The following is a 25633-nucleotide window of genomic DNA, read 5'->3' as shown; positions in this document are numbered from 1 at the left end:
TCCATCCATCCATTTTCTACCGCTTATTCCCTTTCGGGGTCGCGGGGGGCGCTGGCGCCTATCTCAGCTACAATCGGGCGGAAGGCAGGGTACACCCTGGACAAGTCGCCACCTCATCGCAGGGCCAACACAGATAGACAGACAACATTCATTCTCACATTCACACACTACGGCCAATTTAGTGTTGCCAATCAACCTATCCCCAGGTGCATGTCTTTGGAAGTGGGAGGAAGCCGGAGTACCCGGAGGGAACCCACGCATTCACGGGGAGAACATGCAAACTCCACACAGAAAGATCCCGAGCCTGGATTTGAACCCAGGACTGCAGGAACTTCGTATTGTGAGGCAGACGCACTAACCCCTCTGCCACCGTGAAGCCCACACACATATATATATATACACATATATATATATATACACACATATATACACACACATATATATATACATATATATATATATATATATACATATATATGCATATGTATATATATATATATATATATATATATATATATATATATATATATATATATATATATATATATATATATATACATATATATGCATATGTATATATATATACACACATATATATATACACACACATATATATATACACATATATATATATATATACATATATATGCATATGTATATATATATATATATATATATATATATATATATATATATATATATATATATATATATATATATATATTAGGGGTGTAACGGTACACACACATTTCGGTTCGGTACGTACCTCGGTTTAGAGGTCACAGTTCGGTGCATTTTCGGTACAGTAAGAAAACAACAAAATATACATTTTTGGCTTATTTATTTACCAGATTTGTAAACAATGGCTTTATCCTTTTAACATTGGGAACACTATAATAATTCTGCCCATGTTAATCCACATTAAACTGCCTCAAATTGTTTCTTTGATTAAATAAAATGACAAAACCTTTCTTCTACATATAAAAAGTGCAAGATTAAACAGTTTCCATTGAAACTGTTTAATGTCAACTCATCATGCTTAATTTATTACAGCATTTGGGAAGCCTGTAGTTGACTTTTATTATGTAAATGTTGTATTTTTATCAACATGTGATAGCAGGGACCCTGCTATTCAAAACTAGGCTGTTACATTACTAATGATTCATGTAACTATTGCAATAGGAGAGACTATTCATCCCTAAACACAATAGAATTCAATCAAATAACAGACAGACAGGGCTTTGCTGCCCTTAAAACACAAACACACACGCAGCAAATTGAGCTAATGTTACGCTAAAAGCTAATTAGCCTTCATCTCAAGCCTATACTGTGAGCGAGCTGAGCTGCAGTTTAAGTTTCTAGAAGGTCAACGGGCTCATAGTGATGTTTGTAATAGTTGTGACTGGGAAGTGTTTAGTATAATTTGGGTAGAGTCGGCTCCTCGCCTGCTAAACAAATATCTCTGCTCGACGCTAAAGCATTGACTACATCGCTCTGAAGTCTGAATACGCACTGCTGATTGGCTTTGTATGTAACCAATCAGATCGTTGTGTGGGCGGGACAACGAGGCAGAGACAGAGGCAGAAAGCAGAGCAGCTTTTGAAGACTTCTGCTTCCGAACTCGTTCGATACGCCCGCGTGCCGAACCGAAACCCCCGTACCGAAACGGTTCGATACAAATACACGTACCGTTACACCCTTAATATATATATATGTGTATATATATATATATATATATATATATATATATATATATATATATATATATATATATATATATATATATATATAAACGACTCTGAAACCAATAAGGAATGTAACTGTCGCAAGAAACCTGATTGCCCTCTCAACGGAGGGTGTTTACAGACATCAGTCGTTTACCAAGCAAAGGTAACACGCAAGGACATTAACACATCCGACACGTACGTAGGATTAACCGAAGGAGCGTTCAAAACAAGATGGAATAATCACAACGCCTCCTTTAGAAACCAGACTTTGCGGAATTCTACAGAACTCAGCAAACACACTTGGAACCTCAAAGACAATAATGTTGAATATTCAATAACATGGCAAATTCTTGCATCCAGCACACCTTACAACAGTGGTAATAAAAGATGCAACCTATGCTTAAAAGAGAAACTGTTTATCATATATCATCCAGATCTATCATCCCTCAACAAGCGCAGTGAAATCATTTCAACATGCCGCCACAGACGGAAACACCTCCTAGGTAACACATGAGCCAATCACCACACCCTACGCCTGCCTGTACCCACCCACTCTGTGCCCTATATAAACCATTGTATGTGAATGCTTCCATTAAAATCTCCTGATGATTGAGGGAACCCCTCATGAAACAGTTCTGTAGAGATGAAGTAGTCTTGTGATTTTTTCCCACACCTACATATATATATATATATATATATATATATATATTTATATATATTTATATATATATATATTCCTGCAGTCCTGGGTTCAAATCCAGGCTCGGGATCTTTCTGTGTGGAGTTTGCATGTTCTCCCCGTGAATGCGTGGGTTCCCTCCGGGTACTCCGGCTTCCTCCCACCTCCAAAGACATGCACCTGGGGATAGGTTGATTGGCAACACTAAATGGTCCCTAGTGTGTGAATGTGAGTGTGAATGTTGTCTGTCTATCTGTGTTGGCCCTGCGATGAGGTGGCGACTTGTCCAGGGTGTACCCTGCCTTCCGCCCGATTGTAGCTGAGATAGGCGCCAGCGCCCCCCGCGACCCCGAAAGGGAATAAGCGGTAGAAAATGGATGGATGGATGGATATATATTTATATATGTATGTGTGTATATATGTATATATATATACACAGGTAGCTACTCCATTTGGTGCAGTTGAAATACAATATTTGACAGGTTTAAAAACAAATAGCAGAAAGAGCAGCAGTGTAAGATATTGGTATGTAAACCATGACTTTGTGTTTCTAACAACACTGTCTCCCATTACAGCTTCCTAATATTTGAAGCTAAACAGGACACTTTCAGCGTGACGTGTTTTCTCACTCCCTGACCCACTTCGTGACTCTCTGTGTGTGTGCAGAACATTCGAGCAAGAATGCTGACGGGGGTCGGCTTCAACCTGTCCTTCGGAAGACTTCCTGGCTCCATGTGCACCAGGTACATGTTGGTGGACGGGGACAAGGTGGTCTTTGGATCCTACAGGTGAGCACTGGAACGGTCTTTTGTGCATATTATAGGGCTGAAAACTATATCACCATATAAGAGTTTTATATCGGTCGATATCGATAATTATTGATGTTTTTCATGAGTATGAGAAAAATATGTTAAATGTACATATTTATATTTCAAATATAAAATTCCTCTGATTATAATTCCCACAGCTAGAAGAGGAAATGTCAACACAAGCATGGAAAACACTTAAATAATGTCAACAAAACTGTAAAATGACATTGAACACTTAATAAAAAGCTCTTAAAAATAAGGAATAAGTTAGTAATGAATAAGAAAATAGTGCAAAGTGTTAAAATGTCAACATTGAAAGCCTGAGAAGAACCATTTTCTGCAGGTTAAGTGCCAGGAAGTTACAGCTGTGCTCTAAAGGGTGAGCGCGGCCAAGGTGGCGTGGTATTAGCGCCTTGGATCATTTACAGACCACATCGGTCAGACTTTTGATAAAATCCTAAAAACTGCCACACTGTCCAAGTGATAGTGTGAGCGTCTCCAAAAGACTCTCCACTAGGTTTGTCCTTTTTTTTTTTTTTTTAAAGTCTAGAGGAATTGATTATTTGTTGTTAAGTAGGCAACACTAGGACCTCCGGCGCCATGTTTTTACTCTCTGGCAGACCAGGCGTGCGGGTCGGTGTGGCCGCACCATGTGTACGTTGGTAAACCTCGCCCTCTGACAACCTGAAGAGCAGCGCTGGCTATGGGGTTGGTAGCTTGGTAGCTGACACGCTCATTTCTCATGCCGGACGACCCAGTTTGGAGTCCCGGGCGGAACAAAACTAAACAGGTATTGAACCAGGCAGACCCGGACTAGAGTGAGGTTTTTTGGTGGGTGGTAAGTGTAACAGAGGCCAGCTAGTGGGGCTGGATCATGTGTAAATATAATACAAACCCCGTTTCCATATGAGTTGGGAAATTGTGTTAGATGTAAATCTAAACGGAATACAATGATTTGTAAATCATTTTCAACCCGTATTCAGTTGAATATGCTACAAAGACAACATATTTGATGTTAAAACTGATAAAAAAAATTTTTTTGCGAATAATCATTAACTTTAAAATTTCATGGCTGCAACACGTGCCAAAGTAGTTGGGAAAGGGCATGTTCACCACTGTGTTACATCACCTTTTCTTTTAACAACACTCAATAAACGTTTGAGAACTGAGGAAACTAATTGTTGAAGCTTTGAAAGTGGAATTCTTTCCTATTCTTGCTTGATGTACAGCTTAAGTTGTTCAACAGTCCGGGGTCTCCGTTGTCGTATTTTACACTTCATAATGCGCCACACATTTTCGATGGGAGACAGGTCTGGACTGCACACAAAGTACTCACACTCTTTTACTACGAAGCCACGCTGTTGTAAACAATATATTATATATCAATATAATATATCAGGAAGTGTTGCAGGTAGATATGCACAGATAGGCAATTATATCATCCGCAACCGCATCACCAGAGTCGTCATCCACCCGCCGTCCACCCGAACCAACATTTTATCAGGACCGCACCCGCCCGCCAACCGCCCGCTGAAATACACCAGAGGTTGTCCGCCTTTACCACACAGAGCTATTTAAACCTGTTTCACAGAGTATTGATGACAATTGGAGCTGCTAACGTTCACGCGACAATCCAATAATGTTCATCCTGATGACAAGAATATGGGCGTGCTTTGAAGCCATTGCTTTAGACACCTTCAACAACATGTACGAACCGATTGTTGGTCCGGCAACATGTTTTGTGCAGCATCCGCAATTACTCGTTCAAGATTGAAAGGCATACTGGGTGACACAGAGTACACTGATGGTTGTGATACAAACAACTTTAACACTTACTAATATGCGCCACGCTGTGAAGCCACACCCAACAAGATTGACAAACACATTTCGGGAGAACATCCTCAAAGTAACACAACATAAACGCAACACAACAAATACCCATAATCCTTTGTATCCGCGACACATCCTGAATATATTTATACAATAGCCAGGGGATTGTCATGAATACAAAGGATTATGGGTATTTGTTGTGTTGCGTTTATGTTGTGTTACTATGAGGATGTTCTCCCGAAATGTGTTTGTCGTTCTTAATTGGTGTGGCTTCACAGCGTGGCGCATATTACTAAGAGTGTTAAAACTGTTTATATCACAACCATTAGTGTACTCTGTGTCACCCAGTATGCCTTGCAGTCGTGTGCGTGTTGCCGCTTAAGCCACAAACAACATGATGCTGGACTGAGAAGCAGATCATACATGTTGTAGTAGGCGACAAAGCCAATGGCTTCATAGCACGCCCTAATACTTATTATCTGGGTGACTACCGGCAGTCATTCAGGAGAATAATAGCGTCTCTTATTTTCTTCTACGCTTTATGACACTGGTCTTAAATGGCACTTCGATTGGCAAAGGATACCGATCACAGAACCATTTCCGGATGGTTCAACCGCCACCAGCCCGAATCTAATTAAAATCAATTTTTTCGTCATACCGCGGACTCCGCGGATGAGACCGCAAACCGCGCATCTCTAGTTGCAGGGGACCAAACCTTGTGGGGGACCCGACGTAAAAAATGGCTTAGCCACAAAGTAGTGTTATTTAGGCCAAGTTACATGCAAAGACAGTCCCATCATAATGTGTTCATGAGCAAGGGCAAACAGGCCGTGACAAATAAATGAGCGCACTGCATGTATCAATCAATCAATCAATGTTTACTTATATAGCCCTAAATCACTAGTGTCTCAAAGGGCTGCACAAACCACTACGACATCCTCGGTAGGCCCACATAAGGGCAAGGAAAACTCACACCCAGTGGGACATCGGTGACAATAATGACCCAGTGGGACGTCGGTGACAATGATGATGACTATGAGAACCTTGGAGAGGTGGAAAGCAATGGATGTCCAGCGGGTCTAACATGATACTGTGAAAGTTCAATCCATAATGGATCCAACACAGTCGCGAGAGTCCAGTCCAAAGCGGATCCAACACAGCAGCGAGAGTCCCGTTCACAGCGGAGCCAGCAGGAAACCATCCCAAGCGGAGGCGGATCAGCATCGCAGAGATGTCCCCAGCTGATACACAGGCGAGCAGTACATGGCCACCGGATCGGACCGGACTCCCTCCACAAAGGAGAGTGGGACATAGGAGAAAAAGAAAAGAAGCGGCAGATCAACTGGTCTAAAAAGGGAGTCTATTTAAAGGATAGAGTATACAAATGAGTTTTAAGGTGAGACTTAAATGCTTCTACTGAGGTGGCATCTCGAACTGTTACCGGGAGGGCATTCCAGAGTACTGGAGCCTGAAATGAAAAAGCTCTATAGCCCGCAGACTTTTTTGGGGCTTTGGGAATCACTAATAAGCCGGAGTCCTTTGAACGCAGATTTCTTGCCGGGACATATGGTACAATACAATCGGCAAGATAGGATGGAGCTAGACCGTGTAGTATTTTATACGTAAGTAGTAAAACCTAACATCCTGATAAATTATTCTGTCCATCTACGCTCTTGAAAAAGTGTTGTGTTGTCCTTGCGATAATGGCAAAGCTTGTAGCAGCCTGTTGTTATGCACAAAGTGTAATCAAAAAGACGTCCTCCCTATTTAGGTAAACAACAAGCCAGCTGATTAAACAGAACATATTCATCAGTTGGGACAATTGCAAGAGGACGACTCGCGCCGCACGCATTCATCACAACACGAGACAACGCTCACCTCGGCCCCACCCGGCGCCGACTCGCTATTCTAGTTTTTAAACGCCTTATTACCGCCGATGATTAACAGCACGGCATCCCAATTCCATCTTGCCGAGTCCAGGTGACAGCTAAGGGAGTCACTAATTATAAGCGGCGACGTCGTCTACCTCAATATATCAATCAATCACGGTGTGATTGATTCCACTTGAAAAGCGGCTCACAAGCGTTTACACAAAGACAAAAGGACGCGTTCGCTCACCACGCGGCGCAAAAACATCACTTTTCCTTGTTCTCATTTAAATAAACACACGGCAGATATGCAAAACAAATAGTGTTGTTGGAAAAAGGCTGATCTAGTTTGGCAACTAACTGAGTTATTACTACCATTATTATTATTAACTGTATACCTTTTACTTTACATATACAGATATAAGTATTTTATATAATTATAAGAATACATACAATGTTCTACTAACCCTGTTTCGATATAAGTTGGGAAATTGTGTTAGATGTAAATATAAACGGAATACAATGATTAGCAAATCATTTTCAACCCATATTCAGTTGAATATGCTACAAAGACAACATATTTGATGTTCAAACTGATAAACATTTTTTTTTTTGCAAATAATCATTAAATTTAGAATTTGATGCCAGCAACACGTGACAAAGAAGTTGGGAAAGGTGGCAATAAATACGGATAAAGTTGAGGAATGCTCATCAAGCACTTATTTGGAACATCCCACAGGTGTGCAGGCTAATTGGGAACAGGTGGGTGCCATGATTGGGTGTAAAAGCAGCTTCTGTAAAATGCTAAGTCATTCACACAGAAGGATGGGGTGAGGGTCACCAATTTGTAAGCAAATTGTCGAACAGTTTTAGAACAACATTTCTCAACAAGCTATTGCAAGGAATTTAGGGATTTCACCATTTACGGTCCGTAAAATCATCAAAAGGTTCAGAGAATCTGGAGAAATCACTGCACGTAAGCGATGTTATTACGGACCTTTGATCCCTCAGGCGGTACTGCATCAAAAACCGATATCAGTGTGCAAAGGATATCACCACATAGGCTCAGGAACACTTCATAAAACCACTGTCAGTCACTACAGTTGGTCGCTACATCTGTAAGTGCAAGTTAAAACTGTTCTATGCAAAGCGAAAGCCATTTATCAACAACACCCAGGAACGCCGCAGGCTTCGCTGGGCCCGAGCTCATCTAAGAGGGACTGATGCAAAGGGGTAAATGCCAGCAACACGTGACAAATAAGTTGGGAAAGGTGGCAATAAATATTGATAAAGTTGAGGAATGCTCATCAAACACTTATTTGGAACATCCCACAGGTGTGCAGGCTGATTGGGAACAGGTGGGTGCCATGATTGGGTGTAAAAACAGCTTCCCGAAAAATGCTCAGTCTTTCACAAGAAAGGATGGGGCGAGGTACACCCCTTTGTCCACAACTGCGTGAGCAAATAGTCAAACAGTTTAAGAACAACGTTTTTCAAAGTGCAATTGCAAGAAATTTAGGGATTTCAACATCTACGGTCCATAATATCATCAAAAGGTTCAGAGAATCTGGAGAAATCACTCCACGTAAGCGGCATGGCCGGAAACCAACATTGAATGACCATGACCTTCGATCCCTCAGACGGCACTGTATCAAAAACCAACATCAATCTCTAAAGGATATCACCACATGGGCTCAGGAACACTTCAGAAAACCACTGTCACTAAATACATTTCGTCGCTACATCTGTAAGTGCAAGTTAAAGCTCTACTATGCAAAGCGAAAGCCATTTATCAACAACATCCAGAAACGCCGCCGGCTTCTCTGGGCCCGAGATCATCTAAGATGGACTGATGCAAAGTGGAAAAGTGTTCTGTGGTCTGCCGAGTCCACATTTCAAATTGTTTTTTGAAATATTCGACATCGTGTCATCCGGACCAAAGGGGAAGCGAACCATCCAGACTGTTATAGCCAGCATCTGTGATGGTATGGGGATGCATTAGTGCCCAAGGCATGGGTAACTTACACATCTGTAAAGGCACCATTAATGCTGAAAGGTACATACAGATTTTGGAACAACATATGCTGTCATCTAAGCGCCGTCTTTTTCATGGACGCCCCTGCTTATTTCAGCAAGACAATGCCCAGCCACATTCAGAAGGTGTTACAACAGTGTGGCTTCGTAAAAAAAAAGAGTGCGGGTACCTTCCAGGCCCGCCTGCAGTCCAGACCTGTCTCCCATGGAAAATGTGTGGCGTATTATGAAACGTAAAATACGACAGCAGAGACCCCGGACTGTTGAACGACTGAAGCTCTACATAAAACAAGAATGGGAAAGAATTCCACTTTCAAAGTTTCAACAATTAGTTTCCTCAGTTCCCAAACGTTTATTGAGTGTTGTTAAAAGAAAAGGTGATGTAACACAGTGGTGAACATGCCCTTTCCCAACTACTTTGGCACGTGTTGCAGCCATGAAATTCTATGTTATTTATTATTTGCAATAAAATAAATAAAGTTTATGAGTTTGAACATAAAATATATTTTCTTTATAGTGTGTTCAATTGAATATGGGTTGAAAAAGATTAGCAAATCATCGTATTCCGTTTATATTTACATTTAACACAATTTCCCAACTCATTCGGAAACGGGGTTTGTATATTGATGTTTATTATTATTATAAATATGTGCATTATTTATGTCGTTTTCGGGTTCCCGGAAGCAAGGGCCCCACAGCTATTTATTTCCCCCCCCCCAAGCAACATAGCACGCCGCTATTGTTCCGCTTCCCCCCATATGTATTTCATAAAAATAACTTTGTGAAAACACATGTCTTTTTAAACATTTTTCGAAAAAGTAAAAAGAAGTTTCGCTGGAAAAAAAAGTGTCTTACCGTAACCATGGAAACGGTGGTTCTCCCGCCGCCGTGTCACCTGTCCCGTGTCCGCCTCCCGCACAAGTTCGTCGTCCTCGACGTGCTTCGCTTTAATGTGCTGCTCGAAGCCAAAAAGTAAGAATTTCCTACCATTCGACTTGGACTTGAAAAAATTAAAAAAAAGAGTCTTAGGTTGCAAATTAAACGTTTACGGTGGTTGTTCCGTTGTGTGTTGGGACAAACAAGTAGCAGCCATTGCTAACACCTGCTAACTTAGCACGCAATGCGTTTTATCCACTTAGCAGCGTCGTTTATAACGTAGAATCCTACACACGCTGTGATTAATAATCTTTTTCTTTACTTTCACCCGTAAGCAATACCAATTTTTGTTTGCATTGGTGAGATTATTAGCGCTCACCTGGCAGGTTTTGGCGGACTCATTTAAGCAACGAACTCACTTCCGGTGAAAGTCACTCGTCGCCATCGATAATAACGCCATTTAAAATGGTGTGAGATTATTCAAAACTCAAATTAAGTAACTAAAAAAGAGGAATGTCCTCTCTTTTATGGAATAAAACATTGAGGCATTAAGGTGTATAAAGGTGCTGATTGTTAAGGGTGTGCAAAGTGCGGCCTGGGGGCCAATTGCGGCCCACAGCTGTTTTTTAAATGGTCCACAGAACATTATAGAATATTATTAGTAATAAAAAAACAGGAGTAAAAGTGTAAGCGGGTGAAATGTAACAAGAAAACATTTACCATGAATTGATTAACGTGGACTCCGACTTAAACAAGTTGAAAAAATTATTCGGGTGTTACCATTTAGTGGTCAATTGTACGGAATATGTACTGTACTGTGCAATCTTCTAATAAAAGTTTCAATCAAACGTTGAAACCATACTTGCTAACCTTGAGACCTCCGATTTCGGGAGGTGGGGGCGTGGTCAGGGGTTGGGCGAGGGGCGTGGTTGGGGCGGGGCGTTGTTGGGGGCGTTATCTCATCTACAATCGGGCAGAAGGTGGGGTACACCCTGGACAAATCGCCACCTCATCGCAGTATGTGTATAAATCTTTATTTATAATTAACTCACTTGTTTATTTTTCCACAAGTTTTTAGTTATTTTTATATATTTTTTTCCAAGTAGTTCAAGAAAGACCAATACAAATGAGCAATATTTTGCACTGTTATACAATTTAACAAATCAGAAACTGATGACATAGTGCTGTATTTTAGTTCTTTATCTTTTTTTTTTTTAACCAAAATTTTTTTGCTCTGATTAGGGGGTACTTGAACTAAAAAAAATTTCACAGGGGGTACATCTGTGAAAAAAGGTTGAGAACCACTGCTCTAAAAGTCGTAGATGTCATTGTCACATATGCATGCACAGTAGATGGCAGTATTGTCCTGTTTAAGAGTGTCACAACATTGCTGTTTACGGCAGACGAACTGCTTTACGGTAGATGAAAACGTGACTGCTGTTGTTGTGTGTTGTTGCCACCCTGGGAGGACGTTAATGAGACTGCCTAACAATAAACCCACATGAGAAACCAAGAACTCCCCCTCGATAATTCTACAGTCTACCATGAATTGATTAACGTGGACCCCGACTTAAACAAGTTGAAAAATGTATTCGGGTGTTACCATTTAGTGGTCAATTGTACGGAATATGTACTGTACTGTGCAATCTACTAATAAAAGTTTCAATCAAACAATCAATCAAACGTTGAAACCATACTTGCCAACCTTGAGACCTCCAATTTCGGGAGGTGGGGGCGTGGTCGGGGGTTGGGCGAGGGGCGTGGTTGGGGGCGTTATCTCATCTACAATCGGGCAGAAGGTGGGGTACACCCTGGACAAATCGCCACCTCATCGCAGTATGTGTAGAAATCTTTATTTATGATTAACTCACTTGTTTATTTTTCAACAAGTTTTTAGTTATTTTTATATATTTTTTTCCAAGTAGTTCAAGAAAGACCACTACAAATGAGCAATATTTTGCTCTCTTATACAATTTAATAAATCAGAAACTGACGACACAGTGCTGTATGTTACTTCTTTATTTTTTTTATTTTTTTTTTTTTACCAAAAATGCTTTGCTCTGATTAGGGGGTACTTGAACTAAAAAAAATGTTCACAGGGGGTACATCTGTGAAAAAAGGTTGAGAACCACTGCTCTAAAACCCGTAGATGTCATTGTCACATATGCATGCACAGTAGATGGCAGTATTGTCCTGTTTAAGAGTGTCACAACGTTGCTGTTTACGGCAGACGAACTGCTTTACCCTGGGAGGACGTTAATGAGACTGCCTAACAATAAACCCACATAAGAAACCAAGAACTCGCCCTCGATAATTCTACAGTCTACTATGAATTGATTAACGTGGACCCCGACTTAAACAAGTTGAAAAACGTATTCGGGTGTTACCATTTAGTGGTCAATTGTACGGAATATGTACTGAACTGTGCAATCTACTAATAAAAGTATCAATCAATCAATCAAAAGTTATAACGTCATTGGGCAAGCACTCTGTTTATATTGTGGGAAAGCGGACGTGAAAACAGGCTGTCGACACGTCACTCGGGTCCGCATGGAGCTGGAGGGGGCGTGACCTCCAGTTCCGCCTGAATTTCGTGAGGTTTTCGGGAGAAAATTTGTCCCGGGAGGTTTTTCGGGAGAGGCGCTGAATTTTGGGAGTCTCCCGGAAAAACCGGGAGGGTTGGCAAGTAGGGTTGAAACTAATAACGCATAGCCGCTTTTTAAACTGTCATGATTAATAAAACAATCATGAATCAAAATTAATGTTATGACTTATTGATCTATTCAAGGCTCTAATTACTACACATCAAATATTTCACTTTGAAATACGTTTTAAGGAAAATATTGCATATTTTGTTTGTTTTTTATATCAAAGCCAAGGTTTTCCTTGTCAAGAACATGAACAAAATGTCATATCTGATTGATTGATTGATTGAAACTTTTATTAGTAGATTGTACAGTACAGTACATATTTCGTACAATTGACCACCAAATGGTAACATCCGAATACATTTTTCAACTTGTTTAAGTTTAAGTCCACGTTAATCAATTCATGGTAAAAAGACAAAATCAACAGACAAAACTGAAGTTGATGTAGAGATTAAAGCATTAATATAATGACAAAAATAGTATTTATGTTGTTGTGGCTTGTGCAGCCCTTTGAGACACTCGTGATTTAGGGCTATATAAATAAACATTGATTGATTTGAATTATTCTTAACATTTTTATGAGTGGGACCCTTTTAGATCCCCAAGACCTTTAGTGTATTTTTTTTAAACTGTCATTGCTCAAAAAATAATAATGACTTAATGATAATGATTGAACTATTTATTCCAGGCTCAAATTACTCCACATCAAAAAGTCCAACTTGAAATATGTTTTGGGGAACATTTTTCATATTTTGTGTGTTGGCCATATCAAAACCAAGGTTTTTGTTTTGTTTTGCGGTTTTCTTTTACAAAAACTATATAACATTAAAATGAATAGGACGGATAGCTCTGAAGTTGATGTAGAGATTTAAGCATAAGTAAAAGAAATATGTAATTAATGACTTATTCTTAACACTTTTATCAGTGAAGACCTTTAGTGTATTTTTTTTAAACTGTCCTTGCTCAATAGATAATAATTAATTAAAATCAATATTGTTATGAATTATTGAACTATTTAATGATTCAATTACTTCACAGCAAATATGAACCTTGAATAATGTTTTGGGTAAAATAGTGCATATTTTGTGGGTTTTTAGAGCATAAAACATTCGATACAATTAAAATATATATATATATATAATTGACAGATATATCTGAACTTGATGTGGGGAAACAAAAATTTAAAGTAAAAAAAAATGTTATATAACTGATTCTTAAAGGGGAACATTATCACAATTTCAAAAGGGTTAAAAACAATAAAAATCAGTTACGAGTAGCTTGTTGTATTTTTTGAAGTTTTTTTCAAAATTTTACAGGTCTCTGAATATCCCTAAAAAAAGCTTTAAAGTGCTTGATTTTTGCTATTTGCGATGCGACTATCATTTCCCTGTGACGTCACACAGTGCTGCCGATGTAAACAAACAATTGCGAATACCCCAGCAAGATAAAGCGACATTAGCTCGGATTCAAACTCGGATTTCAGCGGTTTAAGCGATTCAACAGATTACGCATGTATTGAAACGGATGGTTGGAGTATGAAAGTATTGAAGAAGAAACTGAAGCTATTGAGCGAATAGCTATTGACGCTATTCATAGCCATAGCATGGCCGAATAGCTGCGTTAGCATCGCCGCTAAAATGTGCGGACCAAACGATCAGGACTTTCGCATCTTGTGACACTGGAGCAACTAAAATCCGTAGATTGGTAAGTGGGTTTTTTTGCATTAAATGTGGGCGGAAGGAAACGTAATATAGTTGCAAATGCATCTGCAGGTTATCCATACATCTCTGTGCCACGTTTGCTTTAGCACCGCCGGTAGATAGCATGTTAGCATCGATTAGCGTAGCATGTTAGCATCGATTAGCTGGCAGTCAACATCAACAAAACTCACCTTTGTGATTTCGTTGACTTTATCGTTGCAAATGCATCTGCAGGTTATCCATACATCTCTGTGCCATGTCTGCTTTAGCACCGCCGGTAAATAGCATGTTAGCGTCGATTAGCATAGCATGTTAGGATCGATTAGCATAGCATGTTAGGATCGATTAGCTGGCAGTCACGCCGCGACCAAATATGTCTGATTAGCACATAAGTCAACATCAACAAAACTCACCTTTGTGATTCCGTTGACTTTATCGTTGCAAATGCATCTGCAGGTTATCCATACATCTCTGTGCCATGTCTGTCATCGCCGGTAAAATGTGGGGACACTGTGGTACATTCAATGGGGGTCTGGTGGCAGACACTTTCGCATCTTGGGGCCAGTGGTGCAACTTGAATCCCTCCCTGTTAGTGTTGTTACAAACTCCGACAACACACCCACGAGGCATGATGTCTCCAAGGTTCCAAAAAATAGTCAAAAAAACGGAAAATAACAGCTGAGACCCAATGTTTACAATGTGTTGAAAATGAAAATGGCGGCTAAATTACCTCGGTGACGTCATCGCCTCCAGAGCGATAAACAGAAAGGCGTTTAATTCGCCAAAATTCACCCATTTAGAGTTCGGAAATCGGTTAAAAAAATACATGGTCTTTTTTCTGCACCATCAAGGTACAGTATATATTGACGCTTACATAGGTCTGCTGATAATGTTCCCCTTTAACACTTACTAGTGTGGCCATTTAGGATCCCCAATACCTATACTGTACTTTTTTTTTCATTTATAAAATATGTCATTGCTGAAAAAATAATAATAAATCAATGTCATGTTACCTAATCAAAGCTCCAATTAATTGAGCAATATTACACTTTGAAATACAGTATGTTTTGGAGGGAAAAACTGCATTATTTTGTGTTTGCCATATAAAAAAACAAGGTCTTATTTGACAAAAAGCATAAAATACAAATATTAAATTATAATCAGTGGATAGCTCTGAAGTTGATGTAGGAAATCAAAAATTGAAAGTAAAGAATAACAAGTATGACCTATTCTTAACAATTTTATGAGCGGGACCCTTTTGGATCCCCAAGACATTTAGTGTTATTTTTTTTTAAAGTGTCATCGCTTAAAAAATAATCCATCATCCATCCATTTTCTACCGCTTATCCCTTTGCATATTTTCTGTTTGCCATAAAAAAAAACAATGATTTATTTGAAAAAGAGCATAAAACATCAAACTAACATTTAAAAAGAATATATATAACCGACAGATATAAGTTGATGTAGAGGTTCAAGCAATGGAAAAAAAAGGGGAAAAAAAGACTTTAAGAGTGTTTTTTGAGGGGGGGGGGGGGGGGGGGGGGGTTTAAACCTGCCATTGCTCAAAAAATAATAAGGCTCTTATTATTTCACATCAAATATTGCACTTTGAAATGTGTTTTGGGGGAAAAATTGCATATTTTCTGTGTTTGCCATTAAAAAAAAACAAGGATTTATTTGACAAAGGGCATAAAACATCAAAGTAACATTTAAAAAAAGAATATATAGAACCGACAGATATGAAGCTGATGTAGAGATTCAAGCATTGAAAGTAAAAAAAAAAAAAAAATAAATAAAAAATACTTAACACTTTTATGAGTGGGACCCTTTTGGATCCCCAAGACCTTTAGTTTGTATGTATATATATATATATATATATATATATATATTTTTTTTTTAAACGTGCCATTGCTCAAAAAATAATAATGAATTGTTTACATGAATTATTGACCGGTTTAAGGCTCCAATTATTTCACATCAAATATTGCACTTTGAAATATGTTTTGGGGAAAAAATTGCATATTTTCTGTGTTTGCCATTAAAAAAAAACAAGGATTTATTTGACAAAGAGCATAAAACATCAAAGTAACATTTAAAAATAATATATATATAACCGACGGATATAAGTTGCTGTAGAGATTCAAGCATTGGAAGTAAAAAAAAAAAAGGAAAAAAAGACTTATTAACACTTTAAGAGTTTTTTTTTTTTTTTTTTAAACCTTCCATTGCTCAAAAAATAATAATGAATTGTTTACATGAATTATTGACCGGTTTAAGACTCCAATTATTTCACATCAAATATTGCACTTTGAAATACGTTTTGGGGAAAAAAATTGCATATTTTCTGTGTTTGCCATTAAAAAAAAAAACAAGGATTTATTTGACAAAGAGCATAAAAAGTAACATTTAAAAAAAGAATATATAGGACTGACAGATATGAAGTTGATGTAGAGATTCAAGCATTGAAAGTAAAAAAAAAAAAAAAAAATGCTTAACACTTTTATGAGTGGGACCCTTTTGGATCCCCAAGACCTTTAGTTTGTGTATATATATATATATATATATATATATATATATATATATATATATATATATATATATATATATATATATTTTTTTTTTTTTTTTTAAACCTGCCATTGCTCAAAAAATAATAATAAATTGTTTACATGAATTATTGACCGGTTTAAGGCTCCAATTACTTCACATCAAATATTGCACTTTGAAATATGTTTTGGGGAAAAAACTGCATATTTTATTGTGTTTGCCTATTAAAAAAACAAGGATTTATTTGACAAAGAGCATAAAACATCAAATTAACATTTAAAAAAAAGAATATATAGAAACGACAGATATGAAGTTGATGTAGAGATTCAAGCATTGAAATAAAAAAAAAAAAATACTTAACACTTTTATGAGTCGGACCCTTTTGGATCCCCAAGACCTTTAGTTTGTATATATATCTATATACATATATATATATTTTTTTTTATTTTATTTTATTTTTTAAACCTGCCATTGCTCAAAAAATAATAATGAACTGTTTACATGAATTATTGACCGGTTTAAGGCTCCAATTACTTCACATCAAATATTGCACTTTGAAATATGTTTTGGGGAAAAAATTGCATATTTTCTAGGATTTATTTGACAAAGAGCATAAAACATCAAAGTAAAATTAAAACAATTTATATAATCAAGAGATATGATGTTGATGTAGAGATTCAAGCATTGAAAATAAAATAAAAATACTTAAACCTTTATTATGAGTGGGACCCTTTGGGATCTCTTTAGTGTATTTTTTTTTTTTATCTACCATTTATTGTATTTTTTTTAAACTGTCATCGCTTAAAAATTTATAGTCTATTTAAATCAATGTTATGAATTATTTTAAATATTCAAAGCTCCAATTACTTCACATCTAATATTCCACTTCGAAATTTTAGGGGTGGAAATTGTTGCATATTTTGTGTTTTACACACCTGTTTTTGACAAAGAAGGACGTAAAACATAAAAATATCCAACTTTATATTGACGGATCAATCTGGAGTTGATTTAAGTCAATCCATCCATCCATCTTCTTCCGCTTATCCGAGGTCGGGTCGCGGGGGCAGCAGCCTAAGCAGGGAAGCCAAGACTTTCCTCTCCCCAGCCACTTCTTTTGGTCCACAGGATCTTGAACATGTACCAAAGTCAGGGTTAAAAAAAAAATCTATATTTTGTACATCAAGCTTTTTTTTTCCCCCTAAGTTCTTACATTCTGATTAAGAGTCTTCTTTGTGTGGTCCAGTTTCTCGTGGGCCACGTCCCGCATGGACCGCAACATGATCACCGTGATGACGGGCCAGGTGGTGGAGTTCTTCGACCATGACTTCCGCGAGCTCTACGCCATCTCGGAGAAGCTGGACCTCTTCAAGGAGTTCCACGTGAGCCCGCCGGCCAGCAGGCTCGCCACAGTCCGCTCCAAAGCGGGCCCCAAGCGGCCGCCGCTGGCCGCCGCCACCACCTCCCGCTTCCAGGTCAGCTTGGGCGAAACCCGCAACGCCAACATCCAGGTGCCGGCCCACAAGTACTACAACCCCAAGTACTCCCTCCTGTACCCCGACGCCCCGCCGCCCGCCAGGTCTCTGCAGGGGCCCCCCAAGGGCCTGGACCTGCTGCTGATTCCGGGAACGCCGCAAGTCACCACCAGCGAGAAGCTGGACCACCTCAGCCCGCTGCCCTCGGAGCCCGTGGATTTCTTCAAGAAGCCCAACGGCGTCCCGCCGGAGAAAAAGAAACTGTCGCTGAAGCACAAGTTCTCCAAAAAACTGTCGTCCAGCAAGCTGTCCATCAACAGCACCGCCAGCAAGGCGGGCCCCGCCCCCGCGGTCTCCAACGGTCAGCTGGAGGGCGACGACAGCTTCGAGGTGACGGTCAGGTCGCCTCCAAAGTTGAAGCTGCTCAAGAGGCCGTCCGCCCTGGGACCCAGGGCCGACTCCACGCAGACCGTGGACACCACGCAGGACGCCATGAGTAAGCCTTTATGTTTTCTACACTACTGCAAACATCGCGCACATAGAACTTTTCTAGCAGGTGGGACTCTGAAGTGTACGGCGGAAAAATTGGCTCGAAAAGTTAGCATGTGTCAAGTACAGAGTTACATGACTCTGAGGTAAATAGTTACAAAAATGAATCTATTAAGTTAGCATGATAATGTAAGCAAGTAACACGTATCAAGTTAAATATAATTCACTAAGTTATATGACTTTCACGTTTATGGCGGGAAAAGGGGCTCGAAAAGTTAGCATGTGTCAAGTACCGAGTTACATGACTCTGAGGTAAATAGTTACAAAAATGAATCTATTAAGTTAGCATGATAATGTAAGCAAGTAACACGTATCAAGTTAAATATAATTCACTAAGTTATATGACTTTCACGTTTATGGCGGGAAAAGGGGCTCGAAAAGTTAGCATGTGTCAAGTACCGAGTTACATGACTCTGAGGTAAATAGTTACAAAAATGAATCTATTAAGTTAGCATGATAATGTAAGCAAGTAACACGTATCAAGTAAAATATAATTCACTAAGTTATATGACTTTGACGTTTATGGCGGGAAAATTGGCTCACAAAGTTAGCATGTGTCAAGTACCGAGTTACATGACTCTGAGGTAAATAGTTGCAAACTGAGCCTATTAAGTTAGCATGCTAACAGTTAGCAAGTAACACGTACCAAGTAATATGACTGTGAAGTGTACGGCGACAAAATTGGCTCGAAAAGTTAGCATATGTCAAGTACCAAGTTACATGACTCTGAGGTAAATCGTTGCAAAACTGAATCTATTAAGTTAGCATGATAATGTAAGCAAGTAACACGCATCAAGTTAAATATAATTCACTAAGTTATATGACTTTGACGTTTATGGCGGGAAAATGGGCTCAAAAAGTTAGCATGTGTCAAGTACCAAGTTACATGACTCTGAGGTAAATAGTTACAAAACTGAATCTATTAAGTTAGCATGATAATGTAAGCAAGTAACATGTATCAAGTTAAATATAATTCACTAAATTCACTAAGTTATATGACTTTGACGTTTATGGCGGGAAAAGGGGCTCAAAAAGTTAGCATGTGTCAAGTACCGAGTTACATGACTCTGAGGTAAATAGTTGCAAAACTGAATCTATTAAGTTAGCATGATAATGTAAGCAAGTAACACGTATCAAGTAAAATATAATTCACTAAGTTATATGACTTTGACGTTTATGGCGGGAAAATTGGCTCACAAAGTTAGCATATGTCAAGTACCGAGTTACGTGACTCTGAGGTAAATAGTTGCAAACTGAGCCTATTAAGTTAGCATGCTAACAGTTAGCAAGTAACACGTACCAAGTAATATGACTGTGAAGTGTACGGCGACAAAATTGGCTCGAAAAGTTAGCATATGTCAAGTACCAAGTTACATGACTCTGAGGTAAATCGTTGCAAAACTGAATCTATTAAGTTAGCATGATAATGTAAGCAAGTAACACGCATCAAGTTAAATATAATTCACTAAGTTATATGACTTTGACATTTATGGCGGGAAAAGGGGCTCAAAAAGTTAGCATGTGTCAAGTACCAAGTTACATGACTCTGAGGTAAATAGTTACAAAACTGAATCTATTAAGTTAGCATGATAATGTAAGCAAGTAACACGTATCAAGTTAAAATATAATTCACTAAATTCACTAAGTTATATGACTTTGACGTTTATGGCGGGAAAAGGGGCTCGAAAAGTTAGCATGTGTCAAGTACTCAGTTACATGACTCTGAGGTAAATAGTTGCAAAACTGAATCCATTAAGTTAGCATGATAATGTAAGCAAGTAACACGCATCAAGTAAAATATAATTCACTAAGTTATATGACTTTGACGTTTATGGCAGGAAAAGGGGCTCACAAAGTTAGCATATGTCAAGTACCGGGTTACATGACTCTGAGGTAAATAGTTGCAAACTGAGCCTATTAAGTTAGCATGCTAACAGTTAGCAAGTAACACGTACCAAGTAATATGACTGTGAAGTGTACGGCGACAAAATTGGCTCAAAAAGGTAGCATGTGTCAAGTAGTAAATGGAATAATTGGTTTTGAAATTAGCCAAACAGTTTTCATGCTAACATTGGCATGCTATCATGCTAACAGTAATATGCTAACAGTTAGCAAGTGTCACGTACCAAGTTTTATGATTCTGGAGTAAATGGTTGTAAAATTAGCCAAACGGTTTTCGTGCAAACATTGGCATGCTATCATGCTAACAATAATATGCTAACAGTTAGCAAGTGTCACGTACCAAGTTTTATGATTCTGGAGTAAATGGTTGTAAAATTAGCCAAACAGTTTTCATGCTAATATGGGCATGCTATCATGCTAACAATAACATGCTACAGTAAATGGTTGTAAAATTAGCCAAAACGTTTTCATGCTAACATTGGCATGCTATCATGCTAACAATATCATGCTAACAATTAGCAAGTGTCACGTACCAAGTTTTATGACTTTAGAGTTAATGGTTGTAAAATTAGCCAAACAGTTTTCATGCAAACATTGGCATGCTATCATGCTAACAATAATATGCTAACAGTTAGCAAGTGTCACGTACCAAGTTTTATGATTCTGGAGTAAATGGCTGTAAAATTAGCCAAACAGTTTTCATGCAAACATTGGCATGCTATCATGCTAACAATATCATGCTAACAGTTAGCAAGTTTCACGTACCAAGTTTTATGATTCTGAAGTAAATGGCTGTAAAATTAGCCAAACAGTTTTCATGCAAATATTGGCATGCTATCATGCTAACAATAACATGCTAACAGTTAGCAAGTGTCACATACCAAGTTATATGATTCTGAAGTGTACGGTGGCTGAATTGGCTAACAAGTTAGCATATGTCAAGTGCTAAATGATATAACTCTGGGGTAAATGGTTGCAAACTTAGCCAAAAAAAGTTAGCATGTTAACAATTAACGTGTTAGTATGAAGTTAGCGGGGGTTGGGCGGCACTGTCCGAATAAAATTGTGATATTACAAAAATCATGATTTTATTGTGTTAGCATCACAGCTATTAGCTACATAGCTAGCACTTTTATTGTAATTTTGTCATATTATTATGGGATGCCGTTCCTTGTTCTCTAAGGCAGGGGTCACCAACCTTTTTCTAAAGCAAGAGCTACTTCTTGGGTACTGATTAATGCCAAGGGCTACCAGTTTGATACACACTTAAATAAATAGCCAGAAATAGCCAATTTGCTCAATTTACCTTTAATAGATAAATCTATATATATAAAAAAAAAGGGTATTTCTGTCTGTCATTCCGTCGTACATTTTTTTTCCTTTTACGGAAGGTTTTTTGTTGAGAATAAATGAAGAAAAAAACACTTAATTGAACGGTTCAAAAGAGGAGAAAACAGGAAAAAAATGAAAATTACATTTTGAAACATAGTTTATTTTCAATTTCGACTCTTTAAAATTCAAAATTCAACCGCAAAAATAGAAAAGAAAAACTAGCTAATTCGAATCTTTTTGAAAAAATGAAAAAAATAATTTATGGAACATCATTAGTAATTTTTCCTGATTAAGATTAATTTTAGAATTTGATGACATGTTTAAAATAGGTTAAAATCCAATCTGCAGTTTTTTAGAATATATAACACATTCCGTCGTACATTTTTTTTCCTTTTACGGAAGGTTTTTTGTAGAGAATAAATGATGAAAAAACACTTAATTGAACGGTTTAAAAGAGGCGAAAACAGGGAAAAAATGAAAATTACATTTTGAAACATAATTTATCTTCAATTTCGACTCTTTAAAATTCCAAATTCAACCGAAAAAAATGAAGACAAAAACTAGCTAATTCGAATCATTTTGAAAATGTTAAAAAAATAATTTATGGAACATCATTAGTAATTTTTCCTGATTAAGATTAATTTTAGAATTTGATGACATTATTTAAAATAGTTTAAAATCCAATCTGCACTTTTTTAGAATATATAACACATTCCGTCGTACATTTTTTTTCCTTTTACGGAAGGTTTTATGTAGAGAATAAATGATGAAAAAACACTTAATTGAATGGTTTAAAAGAGGAGAAAACAGGGAAAAAAATAAAAATTACATTTTGAAACATAGTTTATCTTCAATTTCGACTCTTTAAAATTCCAAATTCAACCGAAAAAAATGAAGACAAAAACTAGCTAATTCGAATCATTTTGAAAATGTTAAAAAAATAATTTATGGAACATCATTAGTAATTTTTCCTGATTAAGATTAATTTTAGAATTTGGTGACATGTTTAAAATAGGTTAAAATCCAATCTGCACTTTTTTTAAATATATAACACATTCCGTCGTACATTTTTTTTCCTTTTTCGGAAGTTTTTTTGTAGAGACTAAATGATGAAAAAAACATTTAATTGAACGGTTTACAAGAGGGGAAAACAGGAAAAAAATGAAAATTACATTTTGAAACGTTAATTATCTTCAATTTCGACTCTTTAAAATTCAAAATTCAACCGAAAAAAATTAAGAGAAAAACTAGCTTTTTCGAATCTTTTTGAAAAAGTTTAAAAAATAATTTATGGAACATCATTAGTAATTTTTCCTGATTAAGATTAATTTTAGAATTTGATGAAATGTTTAAAATAGGTTAAAATCCAATCTGCACTTTTTTAGAATATATAACAAATTCCGTCGTACATTTTTTTTCCTTTTACGGAAGTTTTTTTGTAGGGAATAAATTATGAAAAAAAACATTTAATTGAACGGTTTAAAAGTGGAGAAAACAGGAAAAAAATGAAAATTACATTTTGAAATATAGTTTATCTTCAATTTCAACTCTTTAAAATTCAAAATTCAACTGAAAAAAATGAAGACAAAAACTAGCTTTTTCGAATCTTTTTGAAAAAGTTTAAAAAAGAATTTATGGAACATCATTAGTCATTTTTCCTGATTAAGATTGATTTTAGAATTTTTGTTTAAAATAGGTTAAAATCCAATTTTGATGACATGTTTTAAATAGGTTAAAATCCAATCTGCACTTTGTTAGAATATATAACAAATTGGACCAAGCTATATTTCTAACAAAAACAAATCATTATTTCTTCTAGATTTTCCAGAACAAAAATTTTAAAAGACTTTGAAATAAGATTTTAATTGAATTTTAAAGATTTTCTAGATTTCCCAGAATAATTTTTTTGAATTTTAATCATAATAAGTTTGAAGGAAGATTTTACAAATATTCTTCGTCGAAAAAACAAAAGCTAACATGTTGAATTTAATTAAAATGTATCTATTATTCTTTACAATAAAACAATGTAAAAATACTTCAACATTGATTTAAATTGTCAGGAAAGAAGAGAAAGGAATTTAAAAAGGTATATGTGTTTAAAAATCCTAAAATTATTTTCAAGCTTGTATTTTTTCTCTAAAATTGTCTTCCTGAAAGTTATAAGAAGCAAAGTAAAAAAATGAATGAATTTATTTAAACAAGTGAAGACCAAGTCTTTAAAATATATTCTTGGATTTACAAATTCTACTTAAGTTTTGTCTCTCTTAGAATTAAAAATGTCGAGAAAAGCGAGACCAGCTTGCTAGTAAATAAATAAAATGTACAAAATAGAGGCAGCTCACTGGTAAGTGCTGCTATTTGAGCTATTTTTAGAACAGGCCAGCGGGCGACTCATCTTGGCTGGTGACCCCTGCTCTAAGTATGACATCACTGCCCTAAGTATGACATCACTCCATGATTATTGACGGTGTTTACCTGTGCTTGGTCCTCAGGTGTGAAGAGTCACCGCAAGAACAAACAAGTGTGTAAAATGTCCTGAGGTCACCTTATGGTGAAACAAACATTTTTATTTTTATTTTTTTTGTCGTCCTTCCTCATTGTTTACAAGCACTAAACTCACTTTTGTTGAAGAGACTTGCCGCAGTGCCTCACAGGAAGTAGTGCGGGTGTGACCTTTCACAATAAAACACCACTGTGACAATAACAAAAGTGCCTTCTGCGTTCAGGAAAATTAAAACTATTTCTGGTGTTGATGTGTGTCTTTGACAGGAAGTGTGTGTGTGTTTGGTGGCGGGAATAACCGGGTGTTTGTACGACTTCCGGTTAGTTTTGCCGTCTTGACCTGGGAAGAGGTCAGAGGTGCATCACCGCCATCTAGTGGTGAGACACGGTAATGCATATGTGATGGGTCAGCAAGTTAGTTTCATTGACACATTAGATAACATATTTTATACCAAGTAAAATGTACTTCGTATGCATTTATTTTTCTGGCCACTTGAGGGCAGCAAATATACTTAAAAACAAAATGCCTTGTTTGTGTGTTGAGTTTGTAAACAGGAAGTTTTAGTGAGAATGACAACAGGAGGCAAAGTATTGCAGGAGGACAGGATGTTAAAGTGGGTCACGTGTGACGATGATGGCAGCTGTTGTAAACAAATATATGTACATGAATAGGAACGTAGAATTATTAATATGTATATATTTTTAAACGTATTTTATACATATACATATGTATGTATGTATATATACATGTGTGTATATATATACACATTTGTATGTACATATACATATGTGTGTATATATATATATATATATATATATATATACACACACACACACACGTGTACATATCCATCCATCATTTGTGTATTTATACATATGTGTATATATATAAATACATACACATGTATACAAACATATACATATTTCCATCCTTTTGTGTATATATTTATATACATATACACATATGTATGTGTATATACATATGTGTGTATATACATGTGTGTATATATACATATATATATACACACACACGTATGTATATATACAGTATATACATATGTGTATATACAAATATATGTATATACACATATGTATGTATATATATATATATATATATACAAATATTTCGATATACACATTTGTATATATGTGTATATA

At 37.0% G+C, this 25633-nt stretch overlaps 1 protein-coding gene and 1 long non-coding RNA gene across 2 annotated transcripts in view; both read left to right on the top strand.

Moving 5' to 3' along the window:
- Nucleotides 1-24722, top strand: part of fam83fb (family with sequence similarity 83 member Fb) — a 53714-nt gene extending 28992 nt beyond the window's left edge. Inside the window, exons 3-5 of the mRNA XM_061914481.1 lie at nucleotides 3073-3194; nucleotides 17962-18686; nucleotides 24466-24722. Coding sequence (XP_061770465.1) covers nucleotides 3073-3194; nucleotides 17962-18686; nucleotides 24466-24512 — 894 coding nt within the window. The 3' untranslated portion in view covers nucleotides 24513-24722. The remainder of the gene's footprint in view (nucleotides 1-3072; nucleotides 3195-17961; nucleotides 18687-24465) is intronic.
- On the top strand, nucleotides 18705-21721 carry LOC133561192 (uncharacterized). Its single transcript, XR_009808605.1, has 2 exons — nucleotides 18705-19876; nucleotides 20357-21721. It is a non-coding gene; the product is annotated as an uncharacterized LOC133561192 (long non-coding RNA).
- Nucleotides 24723-25633: the final 911 nt, after the last annotated feature.

Source organism: Nerophis ophidion, linkage group LG01 (assembly GCF_033978795.1).
Source record: "Nerophis ophidion isolate RoL-2023_Sa linkage group LG01, RoL_Noph_v1.0, whole genome shotgun sequence".
Taxonomy (NCBI): domain Eukaryota; kingdom Metazoa; phylum Chordata; class Actinopteri; order Syngnathiformes; family Syngnathidae; genus Nerophis; species Nerophis ophidion.
This window is presented reverse-complemented; position numbering and strand designations above follow the sequence as displayed.